Genomic DNA, 14,259 nt, shown 5'->3' with positions numbered 1-14,259 from the left:
CATTTACACTAGTCAGGCTAGAGAGAAATGAGATGAGACAGGAACTCACACTCTTTTAGTTTGAGGATTTCTTCGAGGTAAGAGCTCTCTAGTGTCTTGGTTGCTTTGCTTTTCTGATCTTCAGTTTGAGCTCCAATATCTGTCTCTGGGTTTTTGTTATTCGTGCTATATAACTCATCCTAAAACTCTTTAAACATTTGAAGATCTTCATCTCAGAGTTGCAGAAATACATTTTCTAAAGTTCTGAATTCTGTTTAGGAGCTAGTATTTTGCAAATACATAAATAAACAAAAAAATCGGGGAGGCAGCAAATGTTTTCACTTGCTTTTGATAAATAGGCTTAGTGTTTATTTATCTATTTTATCTTTTAGATTTCTAATTTCTCAATAAGCTTACTTTGTTAATTGCCCCTTGATCCTTTCTAGTAAGAATTATGTTCTCTGTAAAAAAAAAAAAAAAAAAAAAAAAAAAGAAAGAAAGAAAAAAAGCTAGTTGGGTTTTGTTTTGTTTCTTTGTTTTGAGATTGCAGCGTCCTTTGCCATATAACAAAAGTATTTATTTCATACCTTCAGTTTAATCAAAATCAAGAATGAAGACATAATTTGTTTAATTAAATTAATATTAACAGTTTCATTGAGGACAATATTAAATGAAACTAGATTTTAAAAAGCATATATCAGTACATATTATTCAATAACTATCCTGTTTGGACTCACTTGCTCAGTTTATACTGTTAATCCACCATTGCTTTTATGCCATCAATGCAAATGTCAGTGTTGGAAGAAGCAAATAATGCTTTAATATTGTTAGTAAAATTGGCCCTGTGAACTATTAAAAGGATTTCAGGAAATCTCCTTGGATCTAAACTAGTAGTAGCAATGGTATAATCAAATAGCTAAACTGGCATGTTTCTAGAAAATATTCTGGGTTGAAATGATGAATGTTGAATATTATTTCTTCCATATTTTTATAGATGATTTAAAGTTACATCCTCAGCCAAAGAGATAATCTTTCTTTTTCTTTTTTGTAAATGACTATAAGTACTTTCTTCTGTATAAGTAATTCATCCTGACTCTGAATTTCAGACTGGTTATTGGTCAAGGAACAATTATTTCTTTGTAATTCAAACTGAGAGCTGCCTTCATAAAGACTTTTAAAGATCAAAGGACCAAAATAATAATTTTCAAAAAGCAGCACTTTCTTTTACTTTCAGTGTGATACTACTGCTGCAGTTGGGTAAAACCCGTGTTTCCCAAGATATCCTGAAAACTAGTTGACATCCACCAGACCCTCTTTTAAGTCATGACCTAACAGTTGGCACATTGTATTATTATGGTTTGACTAAGGAAGGAAGGAAAAGAGCCAAAAAAAAAATTGAAACTTCAAATAAAAAATACAAAATTTCATTATATCGTAAAATAAATGATACTGATATTGCTAGACTAGCACAGATGCATATTAGTATTCAGTGGACATTCTTTCAACATTCCAGACTATTTTTAATAATTCATATTAAATGCCTGATGTCTATAGATATTTTAAAACTGATTTGTAATTTATATGTGTGCATGTTTTGTCTTTATGTATGTATGTACACCATATATGTGCCCGGTAGCCACGGAGGTCAGAGGAGTATATCAGATTCCCTGGAACTGGAGTTGTGGATATTTTGGAACCACCACATGAGTTCTGGGTATCAAACCAAGGTCCTTGGGAAAAGCAACAAGTCCTCTTAACCACTGAGCAGGCTCCCCAGCCTCCTCTCTGTATATATTTGTAGTTAGCTGATTATTGTTCAGCTTTTCCATCTTTTTAAAGACATAGATTGAGTTCTTTTTGTTTTGTTTTATTTTTGTGAAGTTTTTTTTATTATTTTTTTGCTTTGATTTGTTTTTGCTATTTCCCCTAGTTTGATATCGAAACAGAGTTTGGAGATTTGAAAGATGGTCTCTTATTTTCTTCCTAATAAGTTAGATATTACTCAATTAGTAGAATTAGGCATGTTTTGATAAGTCAATTAACAATGTAATAATATATATGTATATTGTGTGTATACATATACATATATATATGTGTTTGTATGTTTGGTTGGTTGGTTGGTTTTTTTTTTGTTTTTTTTTTTCAAGACAGGGTTTCTCTGTGTAGCCCTGGAACTCACTCTGTACACTAGACTGGCCTCAAACTCAGAGAACCACCTGCCTCTGCCTCACAAGTGCCAGTATTAGGGGTGGAAGCTACCACACCTGGCTGTAATAATATATTTTAATCTACTTTTTGTGTCATTTTCAATTCTTCTGTTTCACAGAATTTTACATTAATTTATTCCTTCATTTGCCTCAATGTCTGCTGAGCGTTATATGTGATGGTAATGGGGTAAAATATCCTCTCTGTTCCTGATGGCCAGCTTGGCAGTATCCTCCATTTCCTTATAACATTTAATGCTCATAGAACTACAGTTATCACTAAACCTAAGTGTCAGTCATACTGAGTACCAATCTAAATTCAACTGTCAGGAATTTTTTTTTTTTTTTGACAAGATTTTGCCAGGGATCCCAGGCTGGCTTTGAAATTGAGGTCCTCCTTCCTCAGTCCCCTAGATACTTTAATTATGTGCTGTATACTTCACACTTGTCTGTTACTACTCTATTAGTTTTCTTTTCATGGTGACAAAGTACCTGACAGTTTTCAGCATCTCTGGAAACATGGACCTTCACTGAATTACGCTTTCCTACCCCTCATTGCAATGGGCTCTCGGAGCCTCTGGGTAAGGATTCCAAATGTGCCATACAACCAGCTCTGTCAGCCTGTTTTTGGAATGCTGAAACAGATTGTAGAACACCTACTGAATCAACGATGCCAAGTTCTCCTGAAAATATGAAAGATGCCATTAGCCAACCACCTCTTATCACAGCAGGAGTGGCTTCAGGGCACCTTCATAGCTAAACCTGAAAAAATATTTTTCCATATGATTCCATTTATTCACAGTACTCCATCTTCTCAAGGACTCTCCTCTAAAATGAATATTTAAAAAAGTTTGCACGTTTACATCCTGGAGCCTTTGATGAGTTGGGTTTTGAAGGTGGGGCACTTTTCTTGTTATCATAGTGCCAGGTTAAATGAACTCTAGCAAAATTTTCCATAGAATTTTTGTTTCCCTCTGATACTTCATGAGCCTAGTTTCACTGTCCATATTTCTGTCAGCTTTCTCGTCTTCCTTTTTCCACCAAAATTGCCTACATAGTTGCCACAGTTCCAACAACTCTAACCATACTACCTCGTGCAACAGGCCATGTTTATCACCTCCCATCCTCAGTATCAAACACCTGATGAAAGCTATTTAACTGACAGGATTTTTTCTGACTCAGAGTATCAAGGAATCATGATGTGCAAGGCATGGTAGCTGGAAAGCCATTCATGATAGTGATCACCTACAGCATGGCGGATATAAAAACAAAGAACAGGGGTGAGCTATGTGTTAGCCAATAAGAAGCTAGAGCTAATGGACCAAGCAGTGATTTAATTAATACAGTTTCTGTGTGATTATTTCGGGGCTAGGCAACCGGGAACCAACAAGCAGCCTTCTACCAACAACTTTGGCCCTCAAGGACTGCCTCATAGTGACTCACGACCCTGAATAAGAAGTTTCAAATCAGATTTGACACCTAGGAAGATACATTTTTTAAAAAGTAGAAATAATTGGGCATATAATTGACAGTTTTATACTTAAACAAACTGTAAATGTCCTTGTCTCCTTTTTTTTTTTAACTTTAAAGAAGGAATGTATGACAGTTGTGGTGGTCCATACCCAAAATCCCAGTATTTGGGAGATAAACACATGAATATCCGGGTTGAGACCAACCTGAACTATATAATGAATTCATCCAGTAGAGCTGCCTAGTTCCCAGTCTACATGGTAAGACTATCTCTGTAAACAAACAAGCAAATAAAGAAGTAATATGCATGTTTATTTTAGAAAATAGGAAATTCATCCAAAAATAATTCATATTAAATGTCCTTCATAAGAAAAATACTGCTGCTGGGGGTGCCTTTGATCCCAGAATTCGCAGGCAAAGCAGGTGGATCTCTGAGTTCAAGGATAGATCTACATAGAAACAGTCAAGGCTACATTGTGAGACCTTTGCTCAAAAAAAAAAAAAAAAAAAGAAAGAAAGAAAGAGAGAGGGAAGGAGGAAGGAAGGCAGGAAGAAAGAAAGGGAAAAAAACTTAAAGTTTGTTATGCTTCATTCTATAAATTTGCTTCCTGTACATTCAAACATCTTATCATAATATATAGTCATTAATAATACAAATTTTAGAATCTGATGTACCTGACAAGTGACCATTATCAACTCTTTCATATCACTTTGAAATGAAGGATATTTAAAAGTGTTTATACTTTTGTTTGTTTTGTTTTTATTTTGTTTTTCAAGACAATCCTGACTCTCCTGGAACTCACTCGGTAGACCAGGCTGGTCTCGAACTGCCTCTGTCTCTGAGTGCCAAACTAGGGATTTGAACTTTTATGAAGTGGAGCCTTTAAAGGGCAAGGTCTGGACCTCACAGCACCTTTCCTGGTATCTTAGTACCAATTGTTTTTCCAGAATATAACACAGTTGGAATCTAGCACAGTTAATTTCCATAGTCCTGTTAATGCCTTCAGAAATTACTCAATCTCTGCACCTTTATAATATATAAAATGAATCTATAATGATATTTGCCTCAAAGGGTGTTTTAAAAACTAACTTTAAAACTGATTATAAAATCCTTTGCAAAGTGTTTAAAATATGTTAACTGTTATTAATAAACTATGCTATGTTGTTCACCTAGTAATGTGAACATTTTTCTGTCATGTACAATTTATTATATATATTTTACACAATTTTGATTACTAGTTCATATTTTAATAAATTTTTTACCAGTTTATAATTTTGTTATGTCTTTGGTTTTTGATTTTTGATTATATAGAAATTGTTCAGGGTGATCTCCTGAAAGTTGTTTTGTAGATTTCTCATAAAGAAACTTGTGTTAATTTGAGGTTTATTGAAAGTATATGCAGAACCTTTAAACATGATTCCAATAATTCACATTAATACCCAGATTAGTTCATTAGATCTTTATTAATTCAGTTTAATGAAGTATTATAAAAGCTATTTATTTAGCATTTGCCTTTAACTGAGTCATTGACAACATTTAAAAATTATAGACTGAAAGTTGGTTGAAAAGACAACATTTAGTAGGTAAGATTATTGCACTGAGACACCAAATATTGAAAATAAGTCCTAACCTGCAACTTTATAACTTTCTGAGAACCAATAGAGTTCATTTTCTTTATCTGTAACATGAAGGTTTTAAATGGGATTGCCTTTTCAGGTCTCTTGATCACAATGCTTCAGCCTAGTTCTTTTTTCAACTGAATAAATGTTTATGTTCTTTTAGTTCTTCTTAACTTGGGTTTGTTTATTTAAACTTTTGTACTCTATACTAATAATAAAATTTTAGATTCTCAACTGAAAATATATTTACTTACCATTTCATTTAGGTTAAGTTTATATCTTTTAAATAGAATTTTTAATTCTCTTGGGTACCCCCTAGAATTTTCTGCGAATTAGAAGATAGGGAAATGAATTATAGAAATAAAAAAAATAGTAAAATTATAAATGAAAGACTTTAGCTTCAGAAAGTATCTTTGACTCCTAAATGTATTTTTAAAATATTCCTTTGATGTATAAATACAGTAAAAAATTGTTCCATATAATTAGGCATTGTGGCACATGCAAATTGTCAGAAAACTTAGGATTAAAAAATGCCTTATAGCATTAATACTGCAATTCAAACTGAATCAATACCAGGTCCCACTGGTGATTTTAATATAATATATCTCAATTAAACCACTATTAGAACTTCATATTATAGAGTGATAAATATTCTTTTTTTTTTTTTTTTTTTTTTTTTTTTTTTGGTTTTTCGAGACAGGGTTTCTCTGTGGTTTTGGAGCCTGTCCTGGAACTAGCTCTTGTAGACCAGGCTGGTCTCGAACTCACAGAGATCCGCCTGCCTCTGCCTCCCAAGTGCTGGGATTAAAGGCGTGCGCCACCACCGCCCGGCTATAAATATTCTTAAAATTAGATATTTTGTAGCCCAAATTTCAGAATTATCAACTACTCATTCTGGTTTTTTTTTTAGCATTTTCTATTATTTTTATTGAGCTACATATTTTTCTCAGCTCCCCTCCCGTTCTCCACCGTCCCTTTTTTTTTATTATTATTAAAAAATTCCGCCTCCTCCCTGCCTACTATTTCCCCCCTCCCCCCACTCTCTTCCCCCTCCCCCCCACTCCCTTCCCCCTCCCTCTTCAGTTCAAAGAGCAGTCAGGGTTCCCTGCCCTGTGGGAAGTCGAAAGTTCTCCCGCCTCCGTCCAGGTCTAGGAAGGTGAGCATCCAAACAGGCTAGGCTCCCACAAAGCCAGTACGTGCAGTAGGATCAAAACCCAGTGCCATTGTCCTTGGCTTCTCAGCAGCCCTCATTGTCCGCCATGTTCAGAGAGTCCGGTTTTATCCCATGCTTATTCAGTCCCAGTCCAGCTGGCCTTGGTGAGCTCCCATTATATCCATCCCACCGTCTCAGTGGGTGGGTGCACCCCTCGGGGTCCTGACTTCCTTGCTCTTGTTCTCTCTCCTTCTGCTCCTCATTTGGACCTTGGGAGCTCAGCCCGATGCTCCAATGTGGGTCTCTGTCTCTATCTCCACCCATCGCCAGATGAAGGTTGTATGGTGGATATTCATCAGTATGGCTATAGGATCAGGCCATTTCAGGCTCCCTCTCCTCAGCTGCACAAGGAACTAGCTGGGGACATCTCCCTGGACCCCTGGGAGGATAAAGGAAGGTGGATATGGGAGCAGGGAAGTATATATCTTAATTAAGAGAGCCATTTTAGGGTTAGCAAGAGACTTGACTCGTTCTATTTTTCTTGAAAAGAAGACTCCGATTGAGAGATTCAGTCAGTGAAAATTTTAATGCAAGCCATACTTCAGCCACCACATTATGAGCTGGAGGTGCAGCGATAATACAATTGATTTGAAGTAAAACTATCACAACAAATCTGATTAGTATTTTTCTGGAACCCTTATAATCATGCAAAAGAAAATAAGATGACTGAAAATCAAGAAGAGACGTTATAAAAAACAAATTCATGCAGTAAAGACACATGAATAAAAAGCATATCCTCACTAGAAATCTTCCCAAAACTTGAAGCAATACAGATATTGCCATAAAGTTCATTACTGCTTTAAATTATTATTTGAATTATATACTACAATAGCATTGCCATGAGAATATGAAGTATATTGTCTATATAACATGCACATAAAGAGTCAGGGAGGGGGGCAGAGAGAGAATCCAAAATTTTTGTTTAACCAATTTACCTCATTCCTAGAAATTTATAAAAAGAATTGAAGGAGCCAGATTGAATATCTGTAACCCAAAAAACAGAAGTCTAAAATACTAAAAAAATAAGAAATATTTTATGTGATTGACATTCCATAAGTTACAGATTTCAGAGCATTTTGGATTTCTCAATGAGAGATTTTTAACCAGGTATCTGTGCAGATGTTCAATATTCTTAAAATTTTCCAAACTTTTAAGTACTTCTATTCCCAAGCATTTTGGATAATGTTTAGTCAACCTCTGTAAACATTGTGCAGTTTAACCTCTCTCAAGAACTAGCTTCATAGAAAAGTAGAATAAAAGAAGCTAACAAGGTGAGACTTTTTTAATTAATTCATTTATTTTTTACATACCAATCCCAGTTCCCCCTCCCTCCTCTCTTCTGGCTCCCCACTTCCTCCCACCCCATTTCCCATCCGCTCCTCAGAGAGGTTACGGCCTCTGATGGGAAGTCAACTAAGACTGTGCCCTCTTTGAGGAAGGACCAAGGTCCTCCCCCAAACACCCTGTACCGGGCTGAGCAAGTTATCTCTCCATAGAGAATGGGCTCCACAAAGTCAATTCATGCACTGGAGTAGTTCCTGGTCCCACTGCCTGCGGCCCCATGTACTGCCCTAGCCACACCGTTGTAATGGAAGCAATTTAGAAAACATTAGTCTATAAATATAGTAGAAGCTTAAATTTGTTACATAAAGCCGGGTGTCATGTCACATACCTATAATCCTAGCATTCAGAAGGTTGAGGCAGGAGGGTTTGTAAGTTGGAAACCAGACTAGGCCGTGCAGCAGGTTCCAGCCCATACTGGACTACACAGCAAGATCCTGTCACAAACAAACTGTCATAACATACATGGAAAAATATATAGTCATATGCACATCCATCCTTTTATAAGCACCTTTTTTACATCCCTCCGTATTAACATGCCTATTAAATAACTTTAAACTGTTAAGTAACAGCAATCAAGAACTGCAGAGCCTTTGAAATAGACACCTCATGTTGTCTAACTTAATGTAATTTTAATATTTTTAGACAAAAATTACAATCACTTGAGCTTCTAAATGTTTTTAGAAAGCAATGTGTAAGTCATTATGTTCTATATTTTTATAGGAAACTGCAAAGAGTATCTTTATAATCCAGATACTGTTAATTTCCATTTGACATGGAAAACAGTCTCTGGTGATTGATGGTCTTGAGGTAAAAGAATGGGAAGAGAATTGGTAGATGCTAGGAACTGAATTCATTCTTTGTAGGGGGTTCTTTTAAGTTATTTCTAAATTTTCCAATTCTCTTTCACAAAGAAAAGTAAGAATTTATTACTTATCTTTTTGCCAAAATAGCTGATGCTGAATAATTTGTAAAAACTGTTCATTTCAATTGTTGATACAATATTTGTGTATGAAGATGCTGTTGATTGTTATGGGGGTTTGTGAGGGGCATTATTTGTTTGTTTGTTTGTTTATCAAAATAGGAGTTTCATTTTTCCAGTATTTCCCAGTAACCTATATGTGGTATTCTGAGATACCTTAACAGAAATCTATACTCTGCTTTCAGGGAATAAAATTTTGTAATATTGTCTGATATATTATTTTCCTAAGGACTTTAACACCTGGGTTTGTTTATCATGTATCTCATGCTATCTACCACCACAGGAATGAGCCTCACAATTAACTTGATCCGTGCTGATTAGAATTAAGACTACTGCAAGTAAAATCTGGAACTGAGTGTAAAATCACTTGGTCTGAATCTTGCTTACAAGGAGAGTGAGTGAGTGTGTGTGTGTGTGTGTGTGTGTGTGTGTGTGTGTGTGGAGAGAGAGTGTGAGAGAGAGAGAGAGAGAGAGAGAGAGAGAGAGAGAGAGAGAGAGAGAGAGAATCCCTTGTACCTCTCAGTATCACCTTCAATTTGAGATTGTCCTGGCTTCTCCAACCTCATTAGAATTCGTATTATATGTACACACCACCACACCAGGCTTTATTTCCCTGTTTTCTCTTAAAGAAAAATTTAGATGAAATAAGAAAAAGCTTTAAAGAGTTAATATATCTTGTATTGGTCTGGCATTAAAATTTTCTGATTGGCAGCATAATTGTTTAATTGGGAATCATGTCACCAGTAAGAATGATGCTTGTTGGGACTGATTTTTCCACTTAAAGAACACTCATGTTTCTTGTCATACCATTGATGTTTTCTGATATTACAATAGAATAGACATTTAAACACTGAAAGAGAAAACGTGCATAGGTATATTTGTAATTCTTTGTTTTTTGTAAGCTAAATGCAAATGTAACACTACTCCAGATACTGCTTCATCAGAAGTCCCCAAGATAACCAAAAGTAAGTGCCAATTTCCTCCTCTCAGGAATAGTGCCATACCAGAAACTGAATTCTAGAGATCTATTTACAGAGCATGTCATATAGCATCTGGGTTAGTTACCTCCTTGTTCTTAGAAGAGGAGCCTGAGTCAATTGATGAATTGCATGTACTGCTTACTAATGTGTAGAAAAAAATTTAAGTTCACTTTTTCTTTATTCTGTCTTTTTTACCCATCTTCCCTCATTGTAGCAAATTAGACGGCCGGATGAGAGCAAAGGAGTTGCTAGTAGAGTTGGATCCCTCAAAGTAAATATGTTTCTAACATTTTTTGGCAAGATTTTGTCTATAGCCTACACTTCTTCCTTTTTGGAGGGTGGAGGGAGGAAGGGGGCTTTTTCCATTTTCCACCATCCCATTTTTATTTTAATATTTTTATTGGCTGTTGGGTCATATTATTTTTGTTTTGTTTTCAGCTACACATAGAGCAACCAGCTGAAGGCAAGCTGCCAAATAACTAGCTTTGAAAGGCACCACAAACAAGAAAGGGCAACTGCCTCATTACGTGTGCCTGTGATTTGGGGCTCTAGAGTAAACCGTTCCTCTGACTGATGTCACTGGTTATGTGCTAAAATTCCTCTTAAATAGAGACTAATACATTCTCAGAATGTCACCTCCCTTTTAACCTATTTTATAAAAGGCATTGATTCTTATTTTAGTGTTTTTACCAGATTAATTCATTCCATAGTAAAAATTACTGTAAGTTAATAACATATATTGAGTATATATCATGTAAGGAACTAAGAAATGCTTTATGATGCAAGTATAATGGACCCCCATGCACAGCTTTTAGTGTTAAAGCACTCTCAGTACTTCTCTTTTTTTTAGCCTTTAAAAGTTGTTGTAATATTAGGCAAAAACATATATATTAAAATATTTACCCACTTTGTACATAATCTTCTAATATACAATTAAGGTTTCTGATTTTCTGATCCTATTTGTTAATGTCTAAATGTCAATTGCTCAATATGTATTGAGTACTTGGTACTCTTATCATTTATTTAGTCACAATGAAAAGCTAAAAAATTTTATCACTGACTACTCTTAATGATACTATCATAAATACAAGTTAGAAAATTGTTAACTATAAAATAGGCAAAATTGAACTTAACCATTGTTTTACATCTCAATCCCAAATATCCTCACAGCAGTAACAACTCTTAGTCAGAATGCAAGATAATTCAGTGCACGAGATGTCATATAATTCACTAACTATATTAAAGCCTAATTAACTCCATCATTTCAGATTTCTCCATAGCTCCAATTCACTTTCACTTAAGAGTTTTTTAAAAAGACAAATTTCTGTACTCTTTCCTCCTCCTTGATTCTTCTGCCTTCTTAGTTTTGCCTTTTTGTTGATTGTGAGTATGTGCAAACATGAATGCACATGGATGAACCTGTGTTTGTATGTCTGTGTTCTTTATTAAGAAAAGCCATGCTCTTTGTTCCTTAACACTGGCTTTTAGTAGCTAGCCTTTACATTTAAAAGTTACCTCTGTAGAGGATGGCACATGGTGATGTGTGCCAGTTTCAGAAATTAGGGTATTTAGCAGTATTCGGTCAATAGAATGTAGTGATGAACCGATAGCGTTCCTCACTGTATCATACTTAAAGAGACAGTAAGTCTGTGGTGGTGTACAGTACTGATTAGGATACAAGATACAATACAATACAAGTCTAATAATAACTGATAGTGAACTGAACTTAAGCGTCCGTCTATAACTGCTGTACCTGATATAAATAAATTTACATGTATGAGTGAATGTGAGTATAACTGAAGTTCAGGTCTGAGATTATATATATAATCTAAAAGTTATATGTATCTTTAAAAGTTTTTATACTTGCTTAAGAATAAAACACTCATTTTATAGTTCAGTCAGCTTGTTTCAATATGGATACAGCCTTAGATTGAAAACTGTGCTTGCGGGGGAAGGCAAATTTCCTGGTCTTTAATATGTTTATGCTGTATAGCTATCAAGTAGAAAATCTTAGAATGAATCTCCAGGACATTATAAAAGTGGTTATTATATATACTTAACTATTTTGGGTGAAAAAAAATGTTTGAACAAAATAAAATGTTGGCCTTCAAGTCACAAGTTTGTTGAAAATGTTATATTCTTATGTTATAGAAAAATCTGCGGTATTTTGAAATGTTTGCCAAGGGCAGTCAGAGTGTATAGTACTATGAACTTGCTTTAAAAGGAAAAATGAAAAGAAACCAAGTTGCCTTTCCAGTTCCTGTTGTGACATTTACATGGACCTCCATGAAAAGCTGCAGGCGCTCAGAGATCACCAAGATGTCAGTGTGGCAGGGTCCTCTCTCAGAGATCACCAAGATGTCAGTGTGGCAGGGTCCTCTCTCAGAGATCACCAAGATGTCAGTGTGGCAGGGTCCTCTCTCAGAGATCACCAAGATGTCAGTGTGGCAGGGTCCTCTCTCAGAGATCACCAAGATGTCAGGGTGACAGGATCCTCTCTCAGAGATCACCAAGATGTCAGGGTGACAGGGTCCTCTCTCAGAGATCACCAAGATGTCAGGGTGATAGCGTCCTCTCTCAGAGATCACCAAGATGTCAGGGTGACAGGGTCCTCTCTCAGAGATCACCAAGATGTCAGGGTGACAGGGTCCTCTCTCAGAGCAGTGTGTGATTTCACTCATTTCCCAGAACTCTCTGCTGACAGGTATTCCCAATCTGACTGCTTTATCCTCTCATCTCCAGCTTTTCAGTTTCCTGTCTCTTATCCCTTTCTTTCTTATTTAGCTATGGTATCATACTCAGGTTTATAAAAATAAAGCTCAAATTGGATGTATAAAAAACTAGTAGGCTACACAACTAATATTACAGTTGATTTAGTAAAATTTGGGCCCTGATATAAAGTAAGAACTTTTCAGAATCAATGCAACCATAATGTTGTAATTTTCTAAAGACCTCTTCATTGGCATCTGTTTAGCACTTATTCGCTTGACTATGTATTTTGCCTATTATTGAGCATGTCAGCAATATTATAAATTATTGACTGTACCTAAAAAGTAAAGACTTGGTGATTCAGTTTTAGTTTTCAGGGAAAATTATGAATGTTTAATGGTCATATATTATCTGACCAGTAGATACACATGTTGAGATTTTTAATAGACCTCTCTAAACTCAGATACCTTTGGAATAATTATGTCATATTTTGTGTAGAAAGAAATTTAGCAGCAAGCAGCTTTTCCAAGAATGGTTTACTCTAGCATCTTGTAAATACTTGAGTATAGGCCCACATTACACAAGACATCTTTTGAAAGAGAACACCAGCTTAGAGCCTCTTGACATCGCACTGCAGTGAATAGCCAGTAACTAGAAACTATTTTCATAATATAGTTTCCTCTAAATACGTCTTTTCAAAAGGTAATCATTTTCAAAATGAATATATAAATATGACAATAAAATTAAATTGTTGTGCTAAATAGCTTGTCTCTGACCTTCCCTTTCTAGGACTTCAAAAAAGTTTTTATGATTCTAACTCATGGATTTATTTCTCCTGAGATTATTGCCTTTCATCTAATTCATACTGCTATATTTATTTTGCCATAAAAATAAAGTAAAAGTTAATTATCTTATATCTCAGCTTATTTTTAAAAGTATCCTGTATATTATATGTATTTATATTACATACATTTCTGATTATTAAAGTAAAAATCATTTTACTAATTTTAGTCACTAACTTGTGAAAACTAAACAGAGAGAAATTAATATGTCTCATTGTTCTACTTCCTTCTTTGAGCAAGACCTTCTTTTCTATGTGTATTAGGAATTCATTTTTCTCCTAAACTTTTAAAAAATATTTTAGAGTGTTTTGTTGTAAACATTGTATTTTTATGTTTATTACCTTATTATATCTTAGTAAAGGTAACATGATTACCTTTTAGGTCATATTGAATTGACTCTCATTCAAAGGAAATTTAAATCAAGTGAGATAGATACCCTGACACGATCAAGCAATACAATTGCACTTTAATATTTAGCTCTTAGTAATATAAAAAATGTCTGCATTGAGTCCATTAACTGATACTGAGCAGGGACACTACTGGAGCATTAGTCCTTAGATGAGTAAGCACCCAGTAGACCTTACTAAGTAGACAATATGTTTATATAGAGTTCCTTTCTACAGGCACATATTAGTGTCTGTCAGTCCTCATACATAAAACATTTTTTGAGCCACCTGTATCTCCTGTTTGGTAAGCTGACATTTACATTAATAATTTGCATTTGCTTACCACTTGTTTATAGTAATTATATTAATATCCTGACTCTTGCAGGAGATGATCTGTCATAAATATGATCAGTCTTTAATAATGATAACAGTAATTTAATCTTAGGAATATTATCCAAAATGGGCTAATTGTAGTAATTTTCACATTATTAGAATTCTCTTGGTGTGAAAAACTTATTCCTGAAATTTTATTT

The 14,259-nt window shown here is 34.9% G+C and overlaps 1 protein-coding gene across 15 annotated transcripts in view; it reads left to right on the top strand.

Moving 5' to 3' along the window:
* Gphn (gephyrin) overlaps nucleotides 1-14,259 on the top strand; it is a 334,228-nt gene that overhangs the window by 188,344 nt on the left and 131,625 nt on the right. For 9 of the 15 annotated variants that reach the window (XM_057782359.1, XM_057782355.1, XM_057782357.1 and 6 more), the window contains one exon: nucleotides 10,004-10,060. The exons of the other annotated variants lie outside the window; for them this stretch is intronic. In XM_057782359.1, coding sequence (XP_057638342.1) covers nucleotides 10,004-10,060 — 57 coding nt within the window. The remainder of the gene's footprint in view (nucleotides 1-10,003; nucleotides 10,061-14,259) is intronic. 15 annotated transcript variants of the gene reach the window in all.

This window comes from Chionomys nivalis, chromosome 10, assembly GCF_950005125.1.
Source record: "Chionomys nivalis chromosome 10, mChiNiv1.1, whole genome shotgun sequence".
Lineage (NCBI taxonomy): Eukaryota > Metazoa > Chordata > Mammalia > Rodentia > Cricetidae > Chionomys > Chionomys nivalis.
The sequence above is the reverse complement of the archived record's forward strand: the minus strand, read 5'-3'. Positions and strand labels throughout refer to the sequence as shown.